Consider the following 25,940-nt stretch of genomic DNA (forward strand, 5'->3'; position numbering starts at 1 on the left):
TCTTTTGAATTTTGCTTATGAATTGATTTGAAAAAGTAACTATTAATTAATTCTCTTCTGTGCGTATTGATATTCACACTCTGATTGTTGAGAGGTATACATCAGGTTCATTTGCCGTCACGAACAAATTATTCTGGACCTTATCCCTCTCAAAGAGTGACTGTTCAAAATTAAGAAATGATTAAAAATTGTTGTTCTCAACTTGATTAAAATAAAAATCAATATTTAAAATTGGTCGTTTATTCGAGAACATTACTGTTTATGAATTAATTTGAAAATGTAACTATTAATTCAATATGTTCTACAAGTGTTGATATTAACACTCTGATTGTTGAGAGATACATCAAGTACATTTGCCGTCACAATCAAATTCTTCAATTCTGAATCGTCAATGTCATCAGGTACTAGAGGTAGTTCCTCAATCTCATAAAAAACAGGAAGAAAAATAATAAAGGAATTCTTCCTACAAAAAAAAAAGAAGCGAAAGTAATGATTAATGCACAGAAAATTCAAATAAAAGTGGAGCAGTGCAAACAGTTTTGCAGTCACAGAGGCAAATCCAAGATGTCCCACCCTGGATTTGTCTTTGTGACTGTAAAACTGGGTGGGGCAGAGATGGCACCTGATCAACTTAATTAAAATAAAAGACAATTTTTAAAATAGATCGTTTATTTAAGAATATGAATTATGAATTAATTTGATAAAATAACTATTAATTAATTCTGTTCTGCTAGCGTTGATATTCACACTCGGATTGTTAAGAGGTACATCAGGTACATTTTTCGTCACGATCAAATTATTCAATTCTGAATCGTCAATATCATCAGGTACTGGAGGTAGTTCCTCATTTTCCACATGACAATTTTGTTACCAACTACAGTGAACTTGTATAGGTGATATTCAAGTTTTTTTACATTCGAATGAATAGTGCTTTTATATGCTTTTTTAGGTTTCTTTTTTAACTGAAGCATACTCGTAAGCAAGTATGAGTATGATTATGAGTATGAGTAGTTGAAAATGTTAACACATATTTTCTCGTTTATTGAAGCGAATAACATTCATATCTTTATCGACTCTTCCCTTTCAATTGCATTCTTCAAATGAACTACATCTCTTCTTTCATGTTTTTTTCATGAGCTGAAGTAAAGTTGCTTATGTGACATCTATGTTTTCGTTTATCCAAATGAACAGCCTTTATATGATTTTCAAGGTTTCCCTTCTGGTTAGCTGCAAAGTCACAAAACTCACATTTATATTCTCGTTTATTCAAATGAACTGCATCTATATGCCTTTTGATGTTCTTTTTATGAGCTGAAGTAAAGTTGCATATGTGACATCTATGTTCTTGTTTATCCAAATGAACAGCTTTTATATGATTTTCAAGGCTTCCCTTCTGGTTAGCTGCAAAGTCACAAAACTCACATTTATATTCTCGTTTATTCAAATGAACTGCATCTATATGCCTTTTGATGTTCATTTTATGAGCTGAAGTAAAGTTGCATATGTGACATCTATGTTCTTGTTTATCCAAATGAATAGCTTTTATATGATTTTCAAGGCTTCCCTTCTGGTTAGCTGCAAAGTCACAAAACTCACATTTATATTCTCGTTTATTCAAATGAACTGCATCTATATGCCTTTTGATGTTCATTTTATGAGCTGAAGTAAAGTTGCATATGTGACATCTATGTTCTTGTTTATCCAAATGAACAGCCTTCATATGATTTTCAAGATTTTTTTTCTGGTTAGCTGCATACTCACAAAATTCACATTTATGTTCTCGTTTTTTCAAATGAACTGCATCTATATGCTGTTTGATGTTCTTTTTATGAGCTGAAGTAAAGTTGCATAGGTGACATCTATGTTCTCGTTTTTTCAAATGAACTGCATCTATATGCTGTTTGATGTTCTTTTTATGAGCTGAAGTAAAGTTGCATAGGTGACATCTATGTTCTCGTTTTTTCAAATGAACAGCCTTCATATGATTTTTAAGATTTACCTTCTGGTTAGCTGCATACTCACAAAACTCACATTTATGTTCTCGTTTTTTCAAATGAACTGCAAGTATATGCTGTTTGATGTTCTTTTTATGAGCTGAAGTAAAGTTGCATAGGTGACATACATGTTCTCGTTTATCCAAATGAACAGCCTTTATATGATTTTCAAGGCTTCCCTTCTGGTTAGCTGCAAACTCACAAAACTCACATTTATATTCTCGTTTATTCAAATGAACTGCATCTATATGCTTTTTGATGCTCTGTTTATAAGCTGAAGCAAAGTTGCACATGTGACATCTATGTTCTCGTTTATCCAAATGAACAGCCTTCATATGAATTTCAAGATTTTTCTTCTTGTTAGCTGCATACTCACAAAATTCACAATTATGTTCTCGTTTCTTGAAATGAACTGCATCTATATGCTGTTTGATGCTCCCTTTATGAGCTGAAGTAAAGTTGCATAGGTGACATCTATATTCTCGGTCATCCAAATGAACAGCCTTTATATGATTTTCAAGACTTCCCTTCTGGTTAGCTGCAAACTCACAAAACTCACATTTATGTTCTCGTTTATTCAAATTAACATCATTTAAGTGATTTTCAAGTTTTTCCTTTAGGTTTGCTGCATACTCACAAAACTCACATTTATGTTCTCGTTCATTCAAATGAACCTCATCAAAATGCCGTTTTAAATTTGTCTTGTTATTTTTTGTATAATCGCATACTAGACATTCTTGTTCTTGTTTATTCGAAGGAGCAGCATCCATATCGCTCGTTTAAAACTACAACGTGTCACAATGGCATAACTCGGTTTTGAGTTATTACCACCATTTTATTCACCGTACTCGAATCTATTTAGTGCAAAAACGTGGTATAATTTAAGCCAATACTGACAAAAGTGTGAGGAAAAGAGAGGGCATGTCACGTTGTAGCGCTGTCTCGTTCGGCAGCTAAGCTTATTTCCACACCGCGCCACCTCAGTGCGACAGTGCAGTGCACATGAGCAGTTGCTCGAGATTTAAGACAACAACGTGTCACGACCTGCATGACACCTTTTTGTAGTAAAGGTAAGTTATTTTATTACTTATTTATTTTATTCTATAATGTGTTACACTTTTTATGTCGCATTTTAGCATTAATAGAATAATTGATCGTACTTGTTCATCACTTTAATAACACGTTGTTACTTTGAAAATGACGAAAATAAAATTGGTTAGTGTTAGCATGTCACGTTGTATGTAATTAACTTTTATACTTATTTAAATTCACACAGCGTTTATAACAGGATGTCGCGGTACATCTTTGAAATGTTGTTATTGAATGAAGAAATTCATCATCTTGTCACATTGTTTATAATAATATTTTACTAATAAAGCTTTTTTTTTCTTTCAAGATGGGGTCACGATCAAGAAGAATATTAGAAATGGCGAACGAAAATTATCATCAAGATGAGGAAACTCTAGCAAAGCGTCGGCGTAGTAATTCTTCTAGCAGCTCCAGCTCACCTAGAAGCTCAGGTGAGGAATCTTTCATCGAATATAGCGACGATTCCGTTAGAGACCCGAATTTCACTGTCAACAAAGTAATAGAAGAAAGTTCAGATGATGAAGAAGCTTACACCTTGACAACTCTGACTACAGTACCTCTAAACGAATTATCACAAGACTTAATAGATAGTGCAGGCATAGAAAATTGTGTTTCCAGTTATATAGACCAACTCATAGGTACATCTGAGGATCCTATTATTGCGGATTTAATATGCGATCAGGAAGAAAATAAAAACACACCACAGGATGACGCTCGTGAAGACGCCGTGGCCAAGAATATTGAAATTAAAACAAATGAAATTACTCCGACAAAGAAGGGGAAGAAGAAACAAAGACGAGAAGAAAAGTGGAAGAAAAATATCGCGAAAGAACTAAGAAACACCGGTAAATCCTACACTTCCATCAGGACTGAGAAAGTTGTGCCAGAACGTCAAATGAAGGAGCCTTGCAAAGATAACTGTTCATTTAAATGTCAAATCAACTTTACCATAGAACAGCGAAAACAATTAAATGAAGATTACTGGAATTTGGGTAGTATTGAAAAACAATGGACGTTTCTTGCCAACTCTACCGAAGTTATCGTTCCCAAAGTTCGATGTGTGAAAATAGACTCTGAGGGTAACCAGATTCCATCCAAGCGTGAACATGTCAATGCATACTTTTTTATGTCATCAGGTAAAAAAATTAGAGTGTGTAAGTTATTTTTTAAAAATACATTGGCCATCAACAACCGTCCTATAGAGACAGCCCTGAAGAAAAAAAATAACAACACAAATATTGCTACAATGAAGGATAAGCGTGGATCCCATGGAAAGCAACCAAAAATTAATGAGGATTTGAAGGCTGGCGTATTATCCTTTATTAACGCTATACCTAAAATAGAATCGCATTACACCCGAGCTAATACGACCAAACAGTACATTGATGGTAGCAAATCGGTAGCTGATCTGCATAGAGATTACGTTGAACTATGTAAATCTAATAATGCTCCTTACACGAGTTATGCCATTTTCTATCGCATTTTCAATCAGGACTTTAATATATCGTTCTTTACGCCCAAAAAGGACCTTTGTGATACTTGCGAAGCTTACAAAAATAGCTCCGATGAAGAAAAAATACTTATGAAGGAATCCTATGATACACACATTCGAGAGAAACAACTTTCCCGAATCGAAAAGGAAAATGACAAGAAGAAAACTGATACAGTGGTTGCTGTTTATGATCTGCAGGCCGTATTTCAATGCCCGAAAGGAGAAATATCCGTATTTTATTATAAATCTAAATTAAATGTTCTGAACCTAACAATCTATGACATACAGCAAAACCTGGTTGAAAGCTTTGTTTGGGACGAATCCAATGCGAATAGAGGAGTGAATGAAATAGGAACTTGTGTCTTTAACTATCTACAAAAGGTTTGCGGAGCTGGTAAGGATTTAGACATCATTTTTTATTCAGATAATTGCCCTGGCCAGCAAAAAAATAAATTCATGGTCGCTATGTACTTATTTGCGGTACAAAAATTTCCAAACTTAAAATCTATCACACATAAGTTTCTCATTAAAGGGCACACACAGAATGAAGGTGATTCTGCACATTCACAAATTGAAAGGCAGGTGAAAAGACAATTGAGAAGTGGACCCATGTACACTCCAGATGCCTTTATAGGTGCAATAAAAGCTTCTAGAAAGAAAAGCTCTCCTATTCACGTTACAGAAATATGTTATTCAGATATTTATGATTGGAAGGATGTCTGTAGTCAAATGAGTTTGGCTATCAACAAAGATGAGAACAACAAGTCTGTTAAATTGGCAGGTCTTAAAGTTATCATGGTTCAAAAGTCTGAACCACGAGCTATTTATTTCAAAACATCGTATGAAGAAACAGAATTTCAGAAAGCGGTTGTGATAAGAAGGAAGAAGGATATAGACGTAGAGGTTAAAAGGGCTTATACTAATAAGCCGGGATTGACTGACAGCAAAAAAAGAGACCTTTTAGATTTGGTTAACAAGAAAATGATACCGTCGTATTATAGGACATTTTTCGAAGCACTTTAATTCGTTTATAGAAATTTTAATTTTGTTATTATTTTTGGGAGTTTGAAAATTTGAGATTTAGATATCTAATCTTTATGCTAAGTACTTAATAAAATAGGAATTGATGCAAGACAACATCATGCATATTTTCAAAATAAGATTACCTACCTACTTCTAAAGTTAATTTTGACACTGATACTGTGATAAAGAGAAGTGAGATTAATATTAGTGCCTAGTTCTGTTCCTCAAAAAAGGTTGATTGTGATATTTCTTTTTCCTAGATCTGTTATAAATTCTTAAATAGTAAATATACCTAAGTTATTATGGTTGTTGTAAAAGAAGTACCTACCTAATTATAAGTATAAACTATGTACCGAAGCTGCCTTTATAAACATGTTTTATAATTAAGTAAGTGTTATAAAAATAGTTAACGTTACCCTAAGTCAAGCAACTTGTGATACTTTAGCAGTACATTTCGATTGAAACCTTTGTTTTGTTACAAATTTTGTTGTATACGATATTATCTATATTTCTTTAATTCATAATACCAGTTCAAATTATAATTATTAGAAGTAAGATTGTCTAGACTGATAATTAAGGTTTCAATTCAGGTACAAAAAACGCTATTTACTTATTTTTGTTATATCTGTTTGCTTAAGACTGATTATAAAACTTGTAAGTTCCACTTCAAAAATAATGTTTTTTTTTTCAATAAATACTCTTATTATAATTTCAACACAGTGTTATTATTCTGTACCACATTCTGAAATATCTTTATTTTATTACCTACAACGTGATATACCCCTATGTCAGTCAGTATGTTCATTATTTTCATAGGAAGAACGTGACATGAAGGGACTTTTTTGTTTAAACTATAGTTTCATAAAAAATATATGCATAAATCAATGAAATTTTCGCTGACATTGATAGTTCATTAGTGAAATTTGAAATGGGAATAAAAATCTTTTTTGTTGCTATCTTACTTTAAAAGTTATAAGAATATAAAAGTTTCAAAGTCATTTTCTCAAAATTCCAGTTTTTCGTTGTGCCACGTTGTAGTTTTAAATGAGCGATATAATTCCTAATTTGATATTTATTAGATGAGTTATGTTCACTGCTCAAGGCTTCAATTTCTGCAACATATTCAAAAGTATTAATCTCATTGAAAGTATAATCTCCTTTCATTTCACCTGATTCATATCCATTGGACGGTCTTATTCCATTCTCATCAATTAACTGGTCAACAACATCTATGTTTTCAGCCTTAACGTCTTCAGTCTTTATGTCTTCAGTTTTCATATCTTCAGTTTTTATATCTTCAGTATTTATATTGTCAGTATACTGCACGTCACTGGTCACTAGAATCGAAGGAGTTAACACGAACAATGAAATTTTTAGGATGTTAGAAGAGAACACAATTTCAACATTTTTTCTAATTGAAAGACAGATTCATATAATCTGTAACCTGCAAATTATCACATTTGATGTTTGGGTGACATAGCATCTGAAGAGACCGAAATATTTCAAAAGGATTATTTTTGCCATCGTTCCATTCAAGAAAATAGTATAAATATCGTGCCAAATCAAGATGTGAACCCTTATTGATTTCAAATTAATTTTGACCTACTTTGTATTGTCCGAAGCATGGATTTTTTTGATACGATACGAATATCTGTATTTCTTGAATATTTTGAATGAGTTGGGATAAATCGTGAGATAAAAAAATAATGAATCACTATTCAAAAATGATATCTTTTAAAAATGTATATATCTAAGTAGGTACCCACATATTGACAAAATTGGGGGAAAAGACAAAATCTCAACGAAGTTTGTAGTTCATTTTCCCTTGAATCCTTCGGCTGATTTTAGCAATTATTTTCTTGAATTGTAGCTTGATTCTTTAAGAACATAACTATTCAGATGTCATCAACAAAAAAAATTAAAAATAAGGTTTTATTCGAAGTGATTCGTTTACAGACGAAAAAATTTACGTAAACTCAAATGTTGGCTCATCTTTTCTGAATTTTTTTTCTTTTCATTTATTTTTGCGATATCTTAATTATGAGAGAAATTACAACACTTCATATGGTACCTTTCTTGATTTCAATTGAGACACCGAACAAAAAGTTTACTTAAATTCCATGAAGAAGTTTATTGTATTGATGAATTCACATATCACTGTTTCGAGTTCTGAAATGAATGTTTCAAAAAAATTAAGAAAACCTAAGACCAGAAACATTTATACAATGAAAAGTAATTCATCATATTGATGAATTGTTCTCATTGAATCAAGGAACAATTTCCATTAAACCAATGAAATGTTTCTTTATTACAATGTTAGGTTCATTATGCGATCCATTGTACTTTGTATCAATAATGTATTACTGTTCATCGTAGTTGTGCGAAGTAGTTAATGTACGACTTTATACATCTAAAGAACAAAGTTCTTCTAACCAATTAATATTTCTTCGAAACAACGAACAGTCAACATCAATTTCAAAGTAATTCATATCAATGAATAAGGGTATAATATGTTGAAGAATGGAATTTCATTAGGTATATTGATGAAAAAGAACATGGTATCAATGAAATCAATTTGATTATTGCCATTCTTCAATAAAATTAATACATTTTTTTCAGTGTACTGAAACCACATAAAGTGCTTCAATTTCTTTCAAAATTAAGATTTTGCAATAAATAAAAAGAGAAAAATATTCGTCAATACTCCCGTCTGTCAACAATGCACTCTACATTTTTTTGTTCACCTCTCTATATAATAACAAACAAGTAGCTAAGGATGGCAAACAATTATATTCCTGAGGAATCAAATAATTGCTAAAATCGACAGAAGGGTTCAAGAGAAAATGAACTACAAGCTTCGTTGACTTCTTTTTTCGTTTATACGTTTTTTCTGTTCTCCTTATTTTGCCAATGTTGTATAATACTATAAAGAACTAAACTATGGTTATACATATATTACATAAAGGGAAAATGTCGTGTTCATTCAAATTCCTCACTCTTAAAATATTTTAAACGTTTGTTTTACAAACCAGAGATAAATACTCACTCGTAGTCAAATGATATCCTATCATCATCTCGTCCCATTTCTTCCAATTCGATCTTAACTCTTCTGTTGTGAATATTCATATATTTTTCTGGGTACACATAAAGAATAGACTCTGAAATCTGCTACATGAAATTGGCAGCTATGTTGCCAAATCGAAAAATTAATCAGGTATTTGAAGTAGTTCAACTAAAACAGTATTTTAAGAAAGTTCCCGATTTAATATGTCAAAATACACCCTTACAGTTATTCAAAAACGAAACGAAAAATTCATATATATTATTCTTTGAAGTTTCAGATGTTCAAACTTCTGAAGGCAGACCAGTACGTCGGTTCCTTCAACCTGGCAGACAGTAAAATCTTTCTCCCCCGCGAGTATGAAAATTCAGGTTGATCCAGAATTTAGTACCATTATTTTGGCGCCGGATAGAACTACTGGTTTCATAAATCATATAACCTAAGAAGCTTTCCTTTAGAGAAACAGAGGGTGTTGAAATTTGGAAAAAAAATCATCCTTTAAAGTGAAAGCAAGGTGAATAGTGGTAATGACCACTCATCGAGCCACTCATTATCTGCTTTTACGAGTGATTAAGTTTCTGAGCGATATAATAAAGAGAAAGATAGCAGTTATCCGCAATGGATAAAACTGTTTAAGATTTTGTATTGAAATTTTTCAATCAGAAAGCATTTGTGCAGGTGTAAAAAACTTTGTCTTCGACTCGGATTTCTGTTATCAGCAGCATTTATGTTTCTTGCTAAAATATTATTGAGCAACGTGTTTTTTCTACACATTACTTTTTCTATCGATTTTCAACAGCCTGTGTTTTTTCCAGCGCCAAATCGGAATAGATGGTAAAGGAAAAAAATATTTCCTTAGACCTCAGAAATCTTCGGTTCTATGTACAAGTCAAAGACTCACCCTGTATACATAATACGAAATGTTTTCATAATTTTTTTTTCCTTAAGGTCGTTTTATGCTTTGACTTGTTTTTTATTTGGAATGTACTCTGATTATGGATATAAATTTGTATTATTATTATTGAATCGGTCATTTTCACATCAAATATGCTATTGCATGAAGTATATAGCAAATATATATGTAGTATATAGCAAATAGCGATTCCTTAACTAACGGAGCGAAAATTATAAAAAAAAAATGCTTGTGCAGCAACATTCAATAAAATAATGTAGGGGAAATGTGTCTGAGATGGCATACTTTTTGAACTGGGTTTATATCTATCAATATAAATATCTTAAAAAGGTTAGGACCAGACGAAATTATAGTGCAATGTATAATCTATTCAATGGTTCATTCAAAATTGAATATAACAACAATATGAAAGTGTAAAATAACAATCAAACAAGGTCTTCATATGCCATCTCACCTTCAACACTGTGGATGAGATGGCATAGGTACATGATAAATTATGACCTTAGGTACATATTTCGCAAATAAAATTTTTTCTCTTTTTGTCAACTCCTGCACATTCTGCATGACAACACTGGCCACATCCATTGCATTTGAGTCATATTTCTCTGGAACGAGATCGAGAAAACATGTCATTGCAATATATACATGCAACGTCGTCATTTTCATCACCATTCCCATTGAAATGATCTTCTGTTGTATCATCACATTCAGTCACAATACGTGTCGATTTAAGTTGAAGTTTGGTTCCGCCACTTCATAAGCAAGCTATCTGACGTTGGTTGTTGTAAAACCAAAAAATTTTTTAAATGCTCAACAATTTCCCTTTCTAAGGTTTCATCGAAAGTAACTTTATGACCCCCATGTAATTTTTCCTCCACCCTTCACTTCTAATAGCACGTCGCCTTAATGTGATGCACATTGAACGTTTTTGAGGCTAACAACCAGCCCATTTTTTTCTCCTGGATTGCCTTTATCGCTTCCTACATATTCTCTTCGCTCCAGGAATGTCTTGTTGATGTTCGTTGATAAAGCCCCATTCCTTGAAAAATCATAATTGAATTTTCTACTCGAAAAGGAAACTTAACGAAATGCCTGGGTGAGATGGCATACCTACGCCATCTCATCAGCATATCACGTATACCAACTCACCCAGAAGCAAACACCAGCACTTTTTTCTTTCTTAACAACAATGGTGGATACTAAGATGAAAAAATTATATTATTCTGAAACTAAAGTGTATACAAAAATAATAGAAAACATTTGCACTTACCGATATACCTGTTTGTTTCAAATATTCACAGAAAGTTCTCGCTGTTGTAAATTTTCAGCCGACTCGATAAACTTTTCTCGCATGCGCTGACCAAATACTACTGCAGAATTTACTAGAACCACAGACTACTCTAGTAATCTGTGCTAGAACTCACGCAGACGTTTAACCACGTCTTATTCTAGAGTATGCGCATTGAACTGGCGCCAAATTCTGAATGTCAACCGAGAAACACGTTGTATGCCATCTCGCCAGCTATGCCGTCTCAGACCAGGCGCGGATCCAGGCCCCACTTTTGGGGGGGGGAACTTTTAGATACTCAAAATACTGAAAATGTGGACCCCAGACACTTTCGCCATTTTGGGACGTCATTTTTTTTGCCGTTCATAGATATGGATCTTCCCAAAATGTATTGAAGGTGAAATTTTTGCTGATATTGTAATTATTTGATGTTGAATTATTGTATGTCAAATTCTAGGAGGGACGGCAAAATTTAAGAGGTGCCTGGGTTTTTTGGGGGGGGGCGTTCCCCCAGTTCCCCCCCGTGGATCCGCGCCTGTCTCAGACACATTTCCCCTAGTCATTAAATTTAATCATAAAGTAATTATATCTAGGCAGGATTGATATTTTAATTATGTCCATTAAAAATGTCTATCTTAGAAATTGCACTGATGTTTGTATTAAGGATAAAAACATTAATTCCTAAATTGTGTAATAAGATTGAATAGACTATCAAAAAATTAAATAAAATTATCAAAATAAAAATTATAAAAATTGAATTAAATGAAAGAATTTATTGATAATTTCCTACGAAAAACTATATGCAGTAAAAAACATCATGCAAATTTATACGTAATAATTATAAACACAACATAAAATTAATTTAGAAATTCTACATATTTTCGTTAAGTGAAATTTTTATACCACTCACTTATATCTGGGTTGTAATTTAAAGAAGAATTATTTGTATTCAACCGATATGCAATGGATTTTATCGTTTCATCATCGTATTTTATTGCACGATATGGCAATGTGTGGCAGAAATAATGTTTTCTGGGAAGAATCACATCTCCTTCAAAGATTACGGATAACACGATTACGGTTATCCGTAATCTGTGATCTCCTTGTTTCAAGGACACATCATACTGATTGAATTTCTTTACCGGAAAATCATTTTTCATTTGATATACCGGAAATTCAATCATTTTTTCGAACAAAGATGCCCTTTGCAAGCATAAAATCAAATGCTCTTTAGTCAATTCCTCGCCTTTTCTTATTTGATCTTCATCCTCAAGGCTCAAATTGACACTCAAATTACCCAACTTATTCTTCAGTTGCGTATTATCGTTATTTTCTGTGAAACTATTTTCTCATCTGTAGAGTTGTTTTATCTTTTTTGATATTTACCATTTCATTTAATTCTTCAGCTTGATGTTTGGTTATATTGCCAACAATTTTCTTGATATGCAATGTTCTTCTCATATTGTTGGAGAAATGAATAATCATACAATTATTCAGTTTCGCCAATCCGGTTTTCAAGATCGCCTTTTTATCTATTTTTTTTTCGCAAATTCTTCAATTTCAAAAAACTATAAAATTATTTTTCCAAATAATCAATGCACAATTCACTTGATAGAAGTAACTGAACTAACTGAAGTCATTGCTGAATTTCAAATTGTTAATATACCTTTTCACAAAAGGTCTTCATATAGAAAGTCCATTAAATACTTATTTATCAATTCTAATGGGCGGTGATTAAAAAATTTTTTCTCTGAAGAATGATATGGATTTCAATAATTTTTAATGTTAGCTATACAATTTCGGGGAAATTTTAAAACTATGATGTGCAATTTAATTTGCCGATATTTTGATTAGTTTCATATACACAGTGGCGGATTTACCAGTAGGTTGAAGCCTAGGGCGGCAGAATGAGCATATTAATGATGAGTGGGTCTCTTACCACCGTTAAGCTAGCTTGGAATTTTCTAATTTTTTTAGGCCATAATTTTAGGCTAATTTATTACCCTATTCAAAAATTTTTTGATCCTGAATTGTCGGAGAAATCGCAGGTTCTGCTAGCTCAACGTTAAGCTAGCTGAACCACTAAGCTAATCGATATCTTATGGAAAATCTAATTACACCGAATAACATAATAATTTTAGGCTATATTCAAACTTATTTATTACCCTATTACGGAATTTTTTGCTCCACAGATCACCGAGAACTCATGTGTTCAACTACTACTTTCATCCCATACCGGCAGTAGGTACGTGAAAAATGCAAATCTCATATGAATATGGAAAAAAAATTTATGGCATAATTTATAGTTCAATATTATTCTCGATCGATATATAATTCTCCCAAACTTTAAATTTTTCGGCACATGCCAGAGATTTCAGTGATCTCGGTGATAATTTCAAATTTAACCGCCCAACCAACTCCTGCCAAATTGGATGAACTTTCGAGATGACTTTATTATTCTCATATTCATATATGAGTTTTTCATTTTCTTTGTATAGCTCAATAACAAGTGCTCTATTTACATTTTCTGGTCTTCCAGGTCTATTTACCATTTTGGAATTCATGGTAAGATCACAACCTATACGACATTATTCGGGCCACTAGCTCTAATGAGGCGGCCACTCACGAGGCACCCATGTTCGAGCGTTTGGATCATTTTACAGTCGGGCAGCTCGGGACACGGCCGCACGACTGTGAATCAGAGAATGAACTTGACTGCCCGACTGGAATCTTTTGGGTGCCTGGCTTCCAAAGTCTCGAGAAAACGCCTCGTGAGTGGCGGGCATTTGGGGAACCTATATCTTTCTAGCATTTGCAAATTTGCAATAGATTTCATTGCCACATTTTTAACATCTCGAAAATATTACGGACCGGGACGTGCCCTTTTAAGAAATCCTCCTTGCCTCTTTCCATAACTAGCAATAATTGGTTTCTATTCACAGTTTCATCACTTTATTGCCTCAAATCCCTTTGTCGAAGATCGGTTCTGTTTACTCAATACTAGCTGCTGAAATTAAGGGTAGATTTTTGAGACCTAATACGGTTCTACAAATAATTCATGGAAAAAACTAAATATATTCAAGAAATGGAATTTTAATCTTTTATGACCAACACAATTCTTATTAATTTCTTTAGTCGTTTATTAATCAATAACCTATTCTAATTAAATTTGAATCCATAAAAAATAATTACACTTAATAACATTCTTCTTCCCTAAAACTTTAATTTTGTAAAAAAATCTCTGAATACATAATCATCCTCACCCCGAACCTGCAAGGGTGCCGACTTGTATTTTTTCCGGGGCGGCAGAAACGCTTGAGCGGGCCCTGATGATAATTCCATAAATGGATTATTTTTTCTGAGAGATGTATACTGGATATGATCACATCTTTAGCCATTTCTCTCTTCATTAGCTCCCACACATTTGCGATGGGGTTCATGTAGGGGCAATGTACCGGCCAATCCAACAAAGAGGAATATGTTATTAACGTAAATATGTTTTTATAGACCAGGCTGTGTAGTATGGTGCCCTATCTTGCTCCACTAAGAGTCTGACTGGTGGCAGCAAACGATTTTGCAAGACTTTTTTGTACTGGTCTTGCCTTATTTCCTTTTTTACCATGTAAACATGTCCTGTGTGCCTTTTCCACTTATCATTGACGAGACCATCACTTTCGTAGGATGTTTCAGTCTGGACGATGTAGTCTGGACTCTTAACTGATGTTTTGACTCTGTATAAATAAAAAATATGAACGATGTTAAAATTCAAATTTTCTCAGGAATGAATAAAATGTTCAATGTTTTAGAATAGTGAAAGAAATATTTCTTATAAAATTAAAATTTTTTTGTTTTAAATTATATTTATTTGAATCAATTATCTTTCTTTATATTTATAGCTAAATCACTAATATAAATCATAATCTTTTGTCCTTTTTGAGCGAGATTAAAATAAAACCTGAAATATTCAAGTAACATTTTTATTGAAAAAATATACTTTAACATTTCTAAATGATCTCATATTTACTAACAGATTCAATTTTTTTCAACAATGATAAATCAAAAGATTGTTTCAACATTTCTATACATCAAATTACATAACAGAATTATTGGAATAGACTAAGTACGACAATGTCAGTCATTTTCAAAGCGCAACTTGGCACAATAACACATGATGCAATATGGCAGGAATAATTATAGCATCATCTTCAACTAGTGCCAAATCTGTTATTTTGTCTTGCAAAAAAAAGCAAGTAATTAATATGGATTCTTAAAAAAATAAACAAAACAAATTTAGTGTGATATGATAGAAATTTAAATTTTTGTCTCCAATCTTGCTCTCTTAAATAATTTCAAAAATAGCTGTTCCATTTTTGTTCATCTTGACCAGTGCTAAAAATCAAAAAAAAAAATTTAGTCAATATCAAATAATGTATGGTGGGATTGGTGGGTCTTATTCTCCAAATTAAAATCCTTCTTAAATTCCAAAGTATAAAAATAGCGACCGATTCTAAATGCCGCTATAAATTGAAGACAAATAACAAATATCTGATACAAAAATAATTGCTATGCAGGTGTCAATTTGGCTGGCACAGTTTGAACATGGGAAACAACCTTGGTTGTAAGTTCCTTTCCATAACTAGTGAATCTCAAGAGTAAAGCATTAAACATATTCATAATTGGTATCCAGTAGTACTTCAGACCAAGTTTCTTCTTCAAAGCATATAATGAGGCAGAATGAAGTGAATCACAATAATCTTTTGTTTCTAATAATATAGATCTTTCAATAGGTGCTACTTGTGCAAAACCTATTTTCACTAAATTTTCTCCAACATTCAAAAAAGGACTTTGTTTTTTAGATACTAATAATTTCAGAATTTGACTGTCTTTTTTCTTCACATCTGATTCCCTAACCATCTGAAAAATGAAGAAAATGGTAATCAATAAAATCACATCATTCATTTAAAAAATAACTCTTACTTGGTTTATGTTGGGAAGTAAGACTTTGCAATGAACAAGATCCTGTTCCTTTTTAACAGGAACAAATATTACTTCTGAATTTACCACAATTGTTTGCAACCAACTAATTCCTAAACCATTGACTTCAACTCCTAATATTTTCACTGGCAATTCCCCTTTAGGAATGATAGGAAGAGAGATTAATGGTTTATGTTCAACCATTAGAAGTGCTCCATTTGGATCTATTCTTTTTACTAAACCAGTAAGTTCTCTCTTATCTTTGATAAATATATTAGGTATATCTTGTGGACTTTTGAATCTGCTAAACTGAATTATTCAAAATATTAGATAATTATATATTTTTAATGAGGACAACTTACAGGTCTTACTTTACGAATTGCAATACTAAGACCTATCAATGCTACAGAATAGCAGCCGAGCTAAAATGAATAATTATTAGATTATTAATGTTTGAATATGAGTTTTACTAACTTGGACTCCAACAATTTCTTGATCCATTATATTTTCGTATCGATTTAAAGCTTCTTTCACAGTATCCATAGCTAATATTTATTGCCAATCAGAGTTTCTTATATGCTATTTATTCGATCAGAAATGTCTATTGGGGTCTCTTGCTATGAATATTATGAAAGTATCAATGAACAAATGAACACATTCAAAACAATAGTGATTATATAATTGTCAATGTCATTTATTGTCAAAGTCAAAAAAAAGCACTACCAGAGATATTAAACAAACTTAAGCAAAAATCTGGGTGAAAATCTTCCCCAATAGTAGCAATTCAAATAGAGCTGAAAATTGTTAATTTGCTTAGCTTTATAGATAAATTCAAACATACAGATAGAAAAGTCCCTGACTACGAGCCGAAACCATAGATATATAATAATATTATTTTGTCTATGGCTGAAAAATTATTTCTGCGTCATCTCTTGTACAGATTTTATACTAGTTAGTCTGTGATCTCTTGTATGGGGTGATATCATTGAACTTGGTTTTATTAATTCTATGGGTGATATAATGTAGATTTTGTTCAATAAACGAGTATGATGCTTGTATACTTATATTTTTATCTACTCAAATTCAAAAAATTAACAGAATCCGTTTAAAGTCTATCTAAACTAAACCATCATCTGAAAATAAGAATGCAGCGCCAAGGTGAGCAGACGAAGAACTATAAATGTTGACATTGGAGTGTTATGTTGTATTAGTTGTGTGTGTATTTGCGTTATTAAAATTTGATTTTACAATAGATATAAAAACTTTTCAGACTTCTATAGGGAACGAGTGGGTTACTGTGTATATAATATTTTCATTTTAGGTAAAGGCGGTAGGTATCATCATTTGTTTCAGTTCAGTCTAGTGATATTGAAAGTTATGCAAGGATGGAAGACTTCAAAAAATGACGAATAACAATCGTGTGCATATAATATGTGAACGGTTCAATCAACATTATTATACTACATGATTCTAATAGAACCTTTTTTAGGTCCAAATGGCAAGACTGAGTTTAGTAGAATACTTGGGGTATCTTAAAGGCACAAACACTTCTAGAAGTGTTTATGAAGGTAAAGAAGTTTTAAATGCTGGTCACATAATAAAAATGTTACATGTTATATGCATGACTAATAAACTTTAGTTGAAAAATTTTTCTACTTATCCGAATTGATCATTTCACGTTACCCTTCAATTATACAGTCTCAACAAAATATTACAAATGCTAATGTATTGAATATTTTTAGGAATACTACAGAAAATCGCATATTCATTTTTATTTATTTATTAGAGATAACTCAATTTACATAAAATGTTTCTAAAAATAAATTTATTTAACTAGGTTACTTAAAACTACTCACATGGATACCTATTTATTGAATTATATTATTGCTTGACTAATGAATCATCGAAAATAATGAGAATTCAATTGAAAATATTTCACTTATGAAATGTATTTATTTTGAAAATATATTCAGCATATTATACGACTATCCTAAAATAATTAAAATGTGATAGAGAAGTATAATCAGTGTGCCCTGAAAAAAAATATATAGAACTTCAGAGTACATGCCCAAATATTTCTGAGGAATTTTTCCAATATTGTGTAAAGGTACCTTAGATTTGAAGACAATGCATCTTTGGCACAATTCTTGTGAAATGCCAAATAAAACAGATAATTTCACATATGAAAGATAATAATAATACGCTGCTTGATTGTTAAAAGATGTGATCTTTGATCACTGTAAATAGATTGTACTGCTTCTACTATTATCAGGTCACACAAAGAAGAGACTTTAGGAGTATCCACTTGCACTTCGAAATCCTTGAAAGTTTTAGGCCCATTATAATTAGTCTGACCCTGAAGAAGCTGTAATAGACCTTGAGCACCTTCGATTTCATCTTGGGAAGTAGATTGTAGAGCAGGTTCGATTTTTTTACAAGAGCATTCTTCAGCAACAAGTTTTTCTTTGTTTCAATATTTCAGATCTACTACTAGAACATTCAGGATCTTCCTTTGTGATAGTAGATCCAACAGGAAGATTTCTGGAAGGCACAGCAGTCTTTTTCAAACATTTTTTCTGTATAGAACTGGAATCTGTAAACGATTATTATTATTATCCCCATAAATATAATCTAAAATTTCATGTGCTATCAGTGCTTACCTCGATAAAATGCAGGGAACATACTTTCATATTTCTTGTCACTGGTTTATCGATTTTGAATTTCAGTTGCCAAGCTTTTTCTCGATCCATCAGCACTTTATTCACCAATTTCCCTTCCCCCCAAACACGATATTTATTACCTGTTTGAGGGAAAGCATGGAACTTGTTATTTGAACTTTTTTCTTTCCCAGGAAGAGCACTGAGGAACTGAACAATAGCGATTCGAACGACTCATAACTATTGAAATGATTTTAAAAAAATATAAATATTTGTAGAATACCACACAAAAACAAATCAAACTGCAAGAACCTCAGAGGAATGAAAAGGACTGACTATATTTGAGGCATAAACCTAATATCCTTATATGGATATTAGGTCTATGATTTGAGGCAAGAACCATATCAACATTTTTAGTTACTCTGATTGTCACCAGGTGGCGTAGCGCTCATGTTGATTCCCTTAAACTGTTAGAATTATATGTCTTCTAATTTTTTTGCCTGGATCAGAGTTCACGACAAGAATTCCAATATTTCATTTTCTTTTCGAATATTGCGCCTTCGCATTGATATTCTAGATTCAAAATCCTCTAAATCACAATCCACCTATATGTATAACAGTAATTATTTCGTTAAATATTAATGCTAGATGACAGCATCAGCGAAACCATATTGCAGATATTGTTAAATATAATATTGGGCATATATTTTCGTTATTCTTCTATTCTTTCGGATTCTTTCGGATTTTTTGACATAGAATTCGGATTTTTCACTGTATTGGTAACAGTGCTTAGAATATAATATATTCTATGATCTAAGTACCTGGCATGAATAGGAATCAAGTAATTTAAAAAAGAAGAATTTGTTAGTATAACACTAGTTTATGTCACAGATGTCATTATTTCTTGGTCAAGTGTAGTCGCCATTTGTGAAAAGTCTCAATTATCATTTGAAGATATTGTAAGTTGAAGCTATTTTTCCGCCTAATAATATTCGCGATAAGTATTTTTCCGGTTTATTGAAGAAATGTGTTGAGTTGATAATAGGAAAGTGCTTTTTCATGTCGTAATCAAATCATTCTGTTTGTTGATTAATTCAATACCATTTTTGACAGAAGGAATTTTATCTTCTATTACCCTTTTTCATTTCTGGAAACGCTATCTTCTGAAGAATTTCACATATTTGTCTATTTCAATTCAGTTCACAATGCTACCTGGGAATGTTGATCCAAGAAGACCCGACAAAGTGCAAAGATATAAACCTAGCCCAGTTAGTTCGAATGGTCAAGGCGAAGATCTCACCCCCGACTATATGAATATTTTGGGTAAGTTTGACCCAACTTGACTCTGGTATCTTTCGTATATTCATTCTATTAGTTTCGAATTTACTGCCAGATCACTTCTGTTCAGTACATAGTTACTTAAATATACTTTTTGAAATCACAAAATCTAGTGATATAGGTATACCTCTTAATTTTTCCGGATTTATAATTTTTTATCTAATATTGGGCAATTGAACTATGAGGAAAATTCCTCTTCATTTACATCTATATCTAATGAGAGCAATTTTATTTGTATTCCTCTTGCATTACTTTCAAATTTCATAATGTAGTTGTTGAAGTCCTAAAAGTTTTTAAGCATGGTATTGATGTTAGCAATTTCTGATCTGTAGGTATTTTAAGCTAGTGATAATTATCTTGATTAGGTAAACATGTAAGGAATTGTAATTTGAATATTGTCTATTCAATATAGGTGTGTACAAATTACTTGAAGGTAAAAGATTTACTCTAATATTCCACTAGTGTCTTCATGTTTGTTTCTTTTTATATTTGATAAATTTTAATCTGGTTGCAAAATACAAAATTTAGGAAAGCCTAATATCAACTCAAATATACTGATTTCAATAAGAATATAATTTCTAGCTCTCGTTCTTATTTATAATTAGTTATTATTTATTTGAAATTATAATATCTAACCATATAGGTATAATTATCTAGTCAAACTTGTAATGTATACTACTTAATTATACTTATTTGTCTTTGTCTTTGGGTATTTTTTTTTGAGAGCACTTTTCAACCACATTTAATTTTTAATCAAAGAAATGTGAGATACATATCTTGGAATCAATGAAGAAACTATAATCTATGCCATTTGGTACCATTTTTTATGGTTGCTAGTTTACTTAGGTTTCCCTAGTTTTGTAGTTTGAGTTTAAATTGTCAAATATTCTCTTGTCAAAAGAGAAATACTTTAATTTTGAAAAAGACCTTAGAGGCTTTTTCAAAATTTAACTATGTATTATGTACGATATGTAATAAAGAGCAGCCATATTGAGTGTGAGTTGGGTACACTTAGTGTGTTTAGAGTGATTAATTTTTGCATTCCGTAGGTCACCAGGCGACCACGGCAAATGCAGTGGAGTCCCATGAAATAAATGCTGGTGGTGAACCCCAAATGGAGGAGCCCCATGAAGACAGTCATGAGTGTGTACCAATAACCACTACTAATGCTACTAACGTGATACCCACAAGCCCTCAATATGGTGTTGCGATTATTTCCAATACTGGTATAACATCAACAGAAATTTCTTCAGAAAATACCATGCCATCAACGGAATTAGCTCCAGACACCCTCTCTAAACCGTTAGATGAAATCAAGGATCCTCAGTCAACTCCCAGTAGGAATGATAGGTTTAAAGTAGTGAAAATTGCTAGTTTAGAACCTTTCAAAAGAGGTAGGTGGAAATGCATGGATTATGTGGATGAAGTACCACCACAGACTAGCCAACCTTCAAAATTAACTCAGTCAGCCGGAAATCTCCAAGTGGGTGGGATTTATATGCAAACTCAAAGCTTGCCCCCTCAGCAAATCCAGCAAATCTTGATGCAAGGAGGTTACACCAATGGCACCCAATTTTTTCAAAACGTTCCAACACAAATGTTACCTCAAACTCAATATTTTTATCCTCCTGGAACTAGTATACCTCAACAAAACATTCAACAGCAGATTGTGAATTCAGCAGGAGTGCCAAGCAGTATGCCTACCCAGTTCATCAATTCTTCCCAACAATATTTTCAGCCACACATGGTTCCAAATTCCACTACTTTCACGATACCTCAAAATTATCAGAATATTCAGTATGTACCAGCCAACATGATACAAAGCCAGAACAGTGCTTTTGTACCTACTTCACAGAGCATTCAGTTACCTATGAATTTCCAGCAAAGTCAGACATTTGCTGGGCAACCTAATATGGGACAGGCTAACATCTCACAGCCTATAGTGAATGGTCATGCCTTTCCCCAACAAAATGAACAAAATGCGAATAGTTTACCGACGCAAACAGCCAAAAATGTAATTATGAACTCAACAGTTCAACAGCCAGCTGTGGCGACTCAGTCTCAAATGACTCCGCAAAATATGCAGAGTCAAATGCCCATTCAAACTAACTCTCAGCCTGTTTCTGTTGTTCAGAGTCAACAGTTCCAGCAACATCAAACTCAGAATCATCCAATCATGTCAGTGCAGCAAACGAGTATGCAGCCAGTTCAACAAGTTGTGGCAATTTCATCACAAAATTTTGACCAAAGCATAGCCAGTAATGTGTATACTAATCCTCAGTTTGCAACAAGTGTGAACAGTTTAACAATATTAGAGAATGTGGAGAATTCTTCGGAGAACATAAATGAGAACATTAGTGCAACAGAAACAAGTGGGGACAATCCGGATGATCCTGCTAAAACAAATCCTGTTGTTAATGCAATAGATAATAAGATCGAGCAAGCAATGGACTTAGTGAAGAGTCACTTGATGTATACAGTTAGAGAAGAAGTGGAGGTGCTTAAGGAAAAAATTGCTGAATTAATGGAGAGAATACAACAGTTGGAGACTGAAAATAACTACCTTCGTTCCCAGATACCTAAAAATCATGTGCTCAGTTTGCCAACATCTAGCACCAACACGCCTGTTGCTTCTTCTAGCACCACTACGTCTCAAAACACAGTTCCATTAGTCACTGCAAGTCAAAGTACTAACACATCTAACCAAAATAATAACACGACTGAAGTCCAGCAATAGATTTTGCTGTTAATTTTTCTTTACCTTTTGTTTCGGCCAGTTGAAAATCTGGTTTCGTAACATATTGTATTTACCCTATATTTTCGAGCAATTTCAAATTAGTAGAAGTTGCACATGCTATATTACATCTTCAGATTTTACAGGAAATTCCTGCCCTGCTTAATCTCTCCTATGATAATTGAACCCGAATATATTTGAATAATTCAACTATTCAGAGAAAATGTTTTCATGAGAAAGCAATAAATAACGAAAAAACAATTAGATTGAAGTCAATTTCAATCATTTCTTCGGATATTTTTGCAATACCTCAAGAACACCATAGTTATGAACAAGATGGCTCATTCAAAACAACTGAGTTTTCAGATGATAATACTGAAGATAAAAAAATTGATAAGTCAATTTTAGTTGATGGAGATATTTTTTACCCAGTCGAATCACTGCCAATTTTTACCTCGGCTACAATTTTATTTTTTCTGTAGATAGAGGATGTTGATCTGCAACTCATTGAAAAAGCTTCAAATTTTCTAAAGATGGTTTTATCCAGGGACGAACAAAAATTTGTAACTCTGAAATATCAAACAGGTCTGTTTTCAAAATGAAAATGATTTTTCAATAATTCACTTCAGTGTTTAGATATTATGAAAAACTTTTCCCGGTCAGTTATGAAGTCCCTTAATTATTTTCTTTGTGGTAATGATTCAAATGATCCATAGAATGTCCTAGAAACTAAAATTGTCCTGTCTAGTATTCAGTTTTACCATCTAAAATTTTTGATCCAGGTTCTTGTTGTGGAGACAGCATGTATGCTCAACATACAATTTTGAATTGAGGGTTTTTGAATCTTCAAATACAAAAGCAGGCAAAAATTCTGGTAATTCCCTGATTGATGCCATTTTTATTCTAAGCAATGTTAGATTTCATATTGAAGTGAACGATTATTTTCCTAGATCAAAGCTCTTCACCTAAAATATTTATATATTCATAATATGACCTGATAGTGTGGTGTCCAAAATTAATCCATAGTTTTTCATTTCAAATTCAAGTAGGAAGTATGTTTTACAGTATTAATGAGATATATTTTTTCTATATTTTCATCAAACAATTTGGCACCACAACAGTTTTTTCAAAAAAAAAAAAAAGCTAGGTGACTTTCTAGTCAATTTGCATTCATATTTATTTTTAATTTAATTTTCTCCAGTCTTTTAAATGCAATCTTTCCTCTTAAAATTTGTTTATTTAAATTCTTCATTGATAAAAATATGGACAAATGGTAGAAAGGATGCAAAAAATATTTAACTATTCATTTGATTTTATTGAAAAGGTACATGTCTGAAAAGGTTGTAATTCTAATGACTTTTGGATTTTAAATTATTCATTAACTATGCCGCTTTATTCTCTGATTTCAATTATGTTAACTTCCTCTGAAGAATTCATTCAGAAAATACTGGTAATTTGATTGTCAGATAAAAATTATTAGTGATATCCTTCTGAAATGAGATTTGTGGAAGTTTTTCATATAACTTTTTTTGATCGATTCAAACTTAATATTTCTAATTCATTCAAAACTATACTGCCATTTGATTCCAACTAAAATATCACAAAAATGTTGTGTGGAGGTTTATGTTATATTTGACATTTTTGATTGGCCGATTTAATTCAAATTGTTGTAAATTTTGTACAATGTGTAAATTATGTAAATTGAAGAAAAAGTGAACAAAAAATTGAATTGGATATAGCATGAAACCAAATTTTTAATTTGGTGCTACTGGAACTGTGATTATTATTATTTATTTTGTTGATTAATTTCAAAATAAATTACTATACTATTTTTGTAAAAATTAATTTCTCTGAATGAAATTATATCAGTTATATAATATACATGTTAAAAATAAAATCTCTGTACGCTATCATAGCAAATGTGTAAGTAATAAATGTAATAATTGTCTATCAGTGTACAGATTTATGACATTAATAGTAGGGCAATTTTTTATGCATATTTGTTCAATATAATTTCTGAGTGTTGAACTGTTGAATAAATCGATCTTTCTCTAAATCTAAGGTGACAGCTGAAAGATAATTGGTCCTCTGTATAATTGGAAATAAGCATTCTTTGCAATGCTTTGTGATGGTTTTTGAAAATTCTCTATACTTAAAAATTCACAGCATTGAACATTATTGAATTTAACGAGTGATTTATTCACACTGCTTATTTTCAGTGGTACTTCATCTTAAAACTGATATATTATTTTGGTAGAAAGGCCGGGAAATGGATTGAATTCTCTTAGTATAAATGATATTCATGATGAAAACATCATGTCACTTGGAAATTGTATATAATCGTTATATACTCCACTTTCATTGCTGAGGCACTCTTAAATAAATAGGTAGAGTATTTTCAACATCTATGAAAAAAAAAAGTAGATTATGGCTGTGTTACAATATGAAATTGTTTTTGTTTAATTATAAAAGAAGTGTAGGGAATAGTATGTTAAATAAATATGCATGAGGTGAATTGTAGAGTTTGAATTTCTCCTATTGATTTATTGCTGTAAAATTTTTGTTTTGTGATTGCAATAAATATATTTTTGGAGTGAAGAGACTGATAGAAAAATTGAATTTGTATGAGTAATTTTATATTGTGAATTTGTAATGATTAATGCTCTTTTTCTTTGGAAATATTAATTTGAACAATTTCACATCAATTTGGAATTGTTCTCCGAATAAGCCATTAAATTTTATGAAGTGCTAGTCCTGATCTTTTAGTTTTCTTTTCAGAAAATTTTTTATGGAAAGATTTATGTGATACGCTCAGAATAATATTCCCAAGCTTTTGAGTTAGAAAGACTGGCCGATGTTTATTGAAGCATATTCATATTTTGTTATTGTTCATATTTTATAATATAAGTTCATATTTTGTATTGGAGTGCAGTTATAGTGAAGACTATATCTATGCAGTTATTTCATTATTAATTCAGTTCAATTATTTGAATATTATTGTTTTTGATCTGACTAAATACTGAATATTTCAGATTTTCTCGTTTATTGCCATCACAAGGTATGAAGATATGTGTATTAATATTTCATTTCCTCCTCTATGAATTATATATAAACTATAAAAAAAATATATGTGTTGTATTGTTTTTCTATTGAATACATTTTTATTCAAATCACATATGGTATACTATATTTTATTACGCTATTACAAATATACAGAATAAATACAATAGTGATAAAAATGTGGTTTATTTTTCAATGTATGTAATATTATAATTGATGCTGTTTAAATTGTGTGCCATATTTTTTTATCTGTAACTATTGGTTCTTTTTCTGGAAAACTACTATAGCCAAATATTTTCCTCAAAGTTCATCAGTTT

General features: G+C 31.8%; 5 protein-coding genes across 12 annotated transcripts; 2 read left to right on the forward strand and 3 right to left on the reverse strand.

The window, feature by feature from the left end:
- Positions 1-793: 793 nt before the first annotated feature.
- LOC123671018 (zinc finger protein 845-like) lies at positions 794-3,524 on the reverse strand. 5 transcript variants are annotated; one of them, XM_045604659.1, is made up of 2 exons: positions 1,972-3,524; positions 794-1,797 (listed from the first exon to the last, which is right to left on the reverse strand). In XM_045604659.1, exons 1-2 carry the CDS (start codon positions 2,762-2,764, stop codon positions 1,106-1,108), a joined length of 1,485 nt encoding a protein of 494 aa, XP_045460615.1. In that variant the 5' UTR covers positions 2,765-3,524; the 3' UTR covers positions 794-1,105. The 5 variants fall into 5 exon arrangements, with proteins under 5 accessions (XP_045460615.1, XP_045460616.1, XP_045460614.1 ...); XM_045604660.1 differs by having other exon boundaries at positions 794-1,792; positions 1,967-3,524; XM_045604658.1 differs by having other exon boundaries at positions 794-1,776; positions 1,951-3,524.
- On the forward strand, positions 2,950-6,183 carry LOC123671015. The gene is made up of 2 exons (XM_045604649.1): positions 2,950-3,064; positions 3,391-6,183. Exon 2 carries the CDS (start codon positions 3,391-3,393, stop codon positions 5,596-5,598), a length of 2,208 nt encoding a protein of 735 aa, XP_045460605.1. The 5' UTR covers positions 2,950-3,064; the 3' UTR covers positions 5,599-6,183.
- A 378-nt stretch (positions 6,184-6,561) lies between these two features.
- On the reverse strand, positions 6,562-8,786 carry LOC123682434. The gene is made up of 3 exons (XM_045621072.1): positions 8,645-8,786; positions 6,768-6,935; positions 6,562-6,710 (listed from the first exon to the last, which is right to left on the reverse strand). Exons 1-3 carry the CDS (start codon positions 8,670-8,672, stop codon positions 6,562-6,564), a joined length of 345 nt encoding a protein of 114 aa, XP_045477028.1. The 5' UTR covers positions 8,673-8,786.
- Positions 8,787-14,823: 6,037 nt separating this feature from the next.
- LOC123688748 lies at positions 14,824-16,713 on the reverse strand. Of its 2 annotated transcripts, XM_045627398.1 has the most exons (5): positions 16,309-16,622; positions 16,197-16,256; positions 15,838-16,143; positions 15,472-15,774; positions 14,824-15,249 (listed from the first exon to the last, which is right to left on the reverse strand). In XM_045627398.1, the coding sequence occupies exons 1-5, from the start codon at positions 16,375-16,377 to the stop codon at positions 15,235-15,237; spliced, it is 753 nt and encodes a 250-aa protein (XP_045483354.1). In that variant the 5' UTR covers positions 16,378-16,622; the 3' UTR covers positions 14,824-15,234. The 2 variants fall into 2 exon arrangements, with proteins under 2 accessions (XP_045483354.1, XP_045483353.1); XM_045627397.1 differs by having other exon boundaries at positions 14,824-15,774; positions 16,309-16,713.
- A 2,584-nt stretch (positions 16,714-19,297) lies between these two features.
- LOC123671188 (protein bunched, class 2/F/G isoform-like) lies at positions 19,298-25,851 on the forward strand. 3 transcript variants are annotated; one of them, XM_045604903.1, is made up of 3 exons: positions 19,298-19,450; positions 19,691-19,814; positions 20,879-25,851. In XM_045604903.1, exons 2-3 carry the CDS (start codon positions 19,697-19,699, stop codon positions 22,564-22,566), a joined length of 1,806 nt encoding a protein of 601 aa, XP_045460859.1. In that variant the 5' UTR covers positions 19,298-19,450; positions 19,691-19,696; the 3' UTR covers positions 22,567-25,851. The 3 variants fall into 3 exon arrangements, with proteins under 3 accessions (XP_045460859.1, XP_045460862.1, XP_045460860.1); XM_045604906.1 differs by lacking the exon at positions 19,691-19,814 and having other exon boundaries at positions 19,322-19,450; XM_045604904.1 differs by lacking the exons at positions 19,298-19,450; positions 19,691-19,814 and adding an exon at positions 20,671-20,825.
- Positions 25,852-25,940: the final 89 nt, after the last annotated feature.

This window comes from Harmonia axyridis, chromosome 1 (assembly GCF_914767665.1).
Source record: "Harmonia axyridis chromosome 1, icHarAxyr1.1, whole genome shotgun sequence".
Taxonomy (NCBI): Eukaryota; Metazoa; Arthropoda; class Insecta; order Coleoptera; family Coccinellidae; genus Harmonia; species Harmonia axyridis.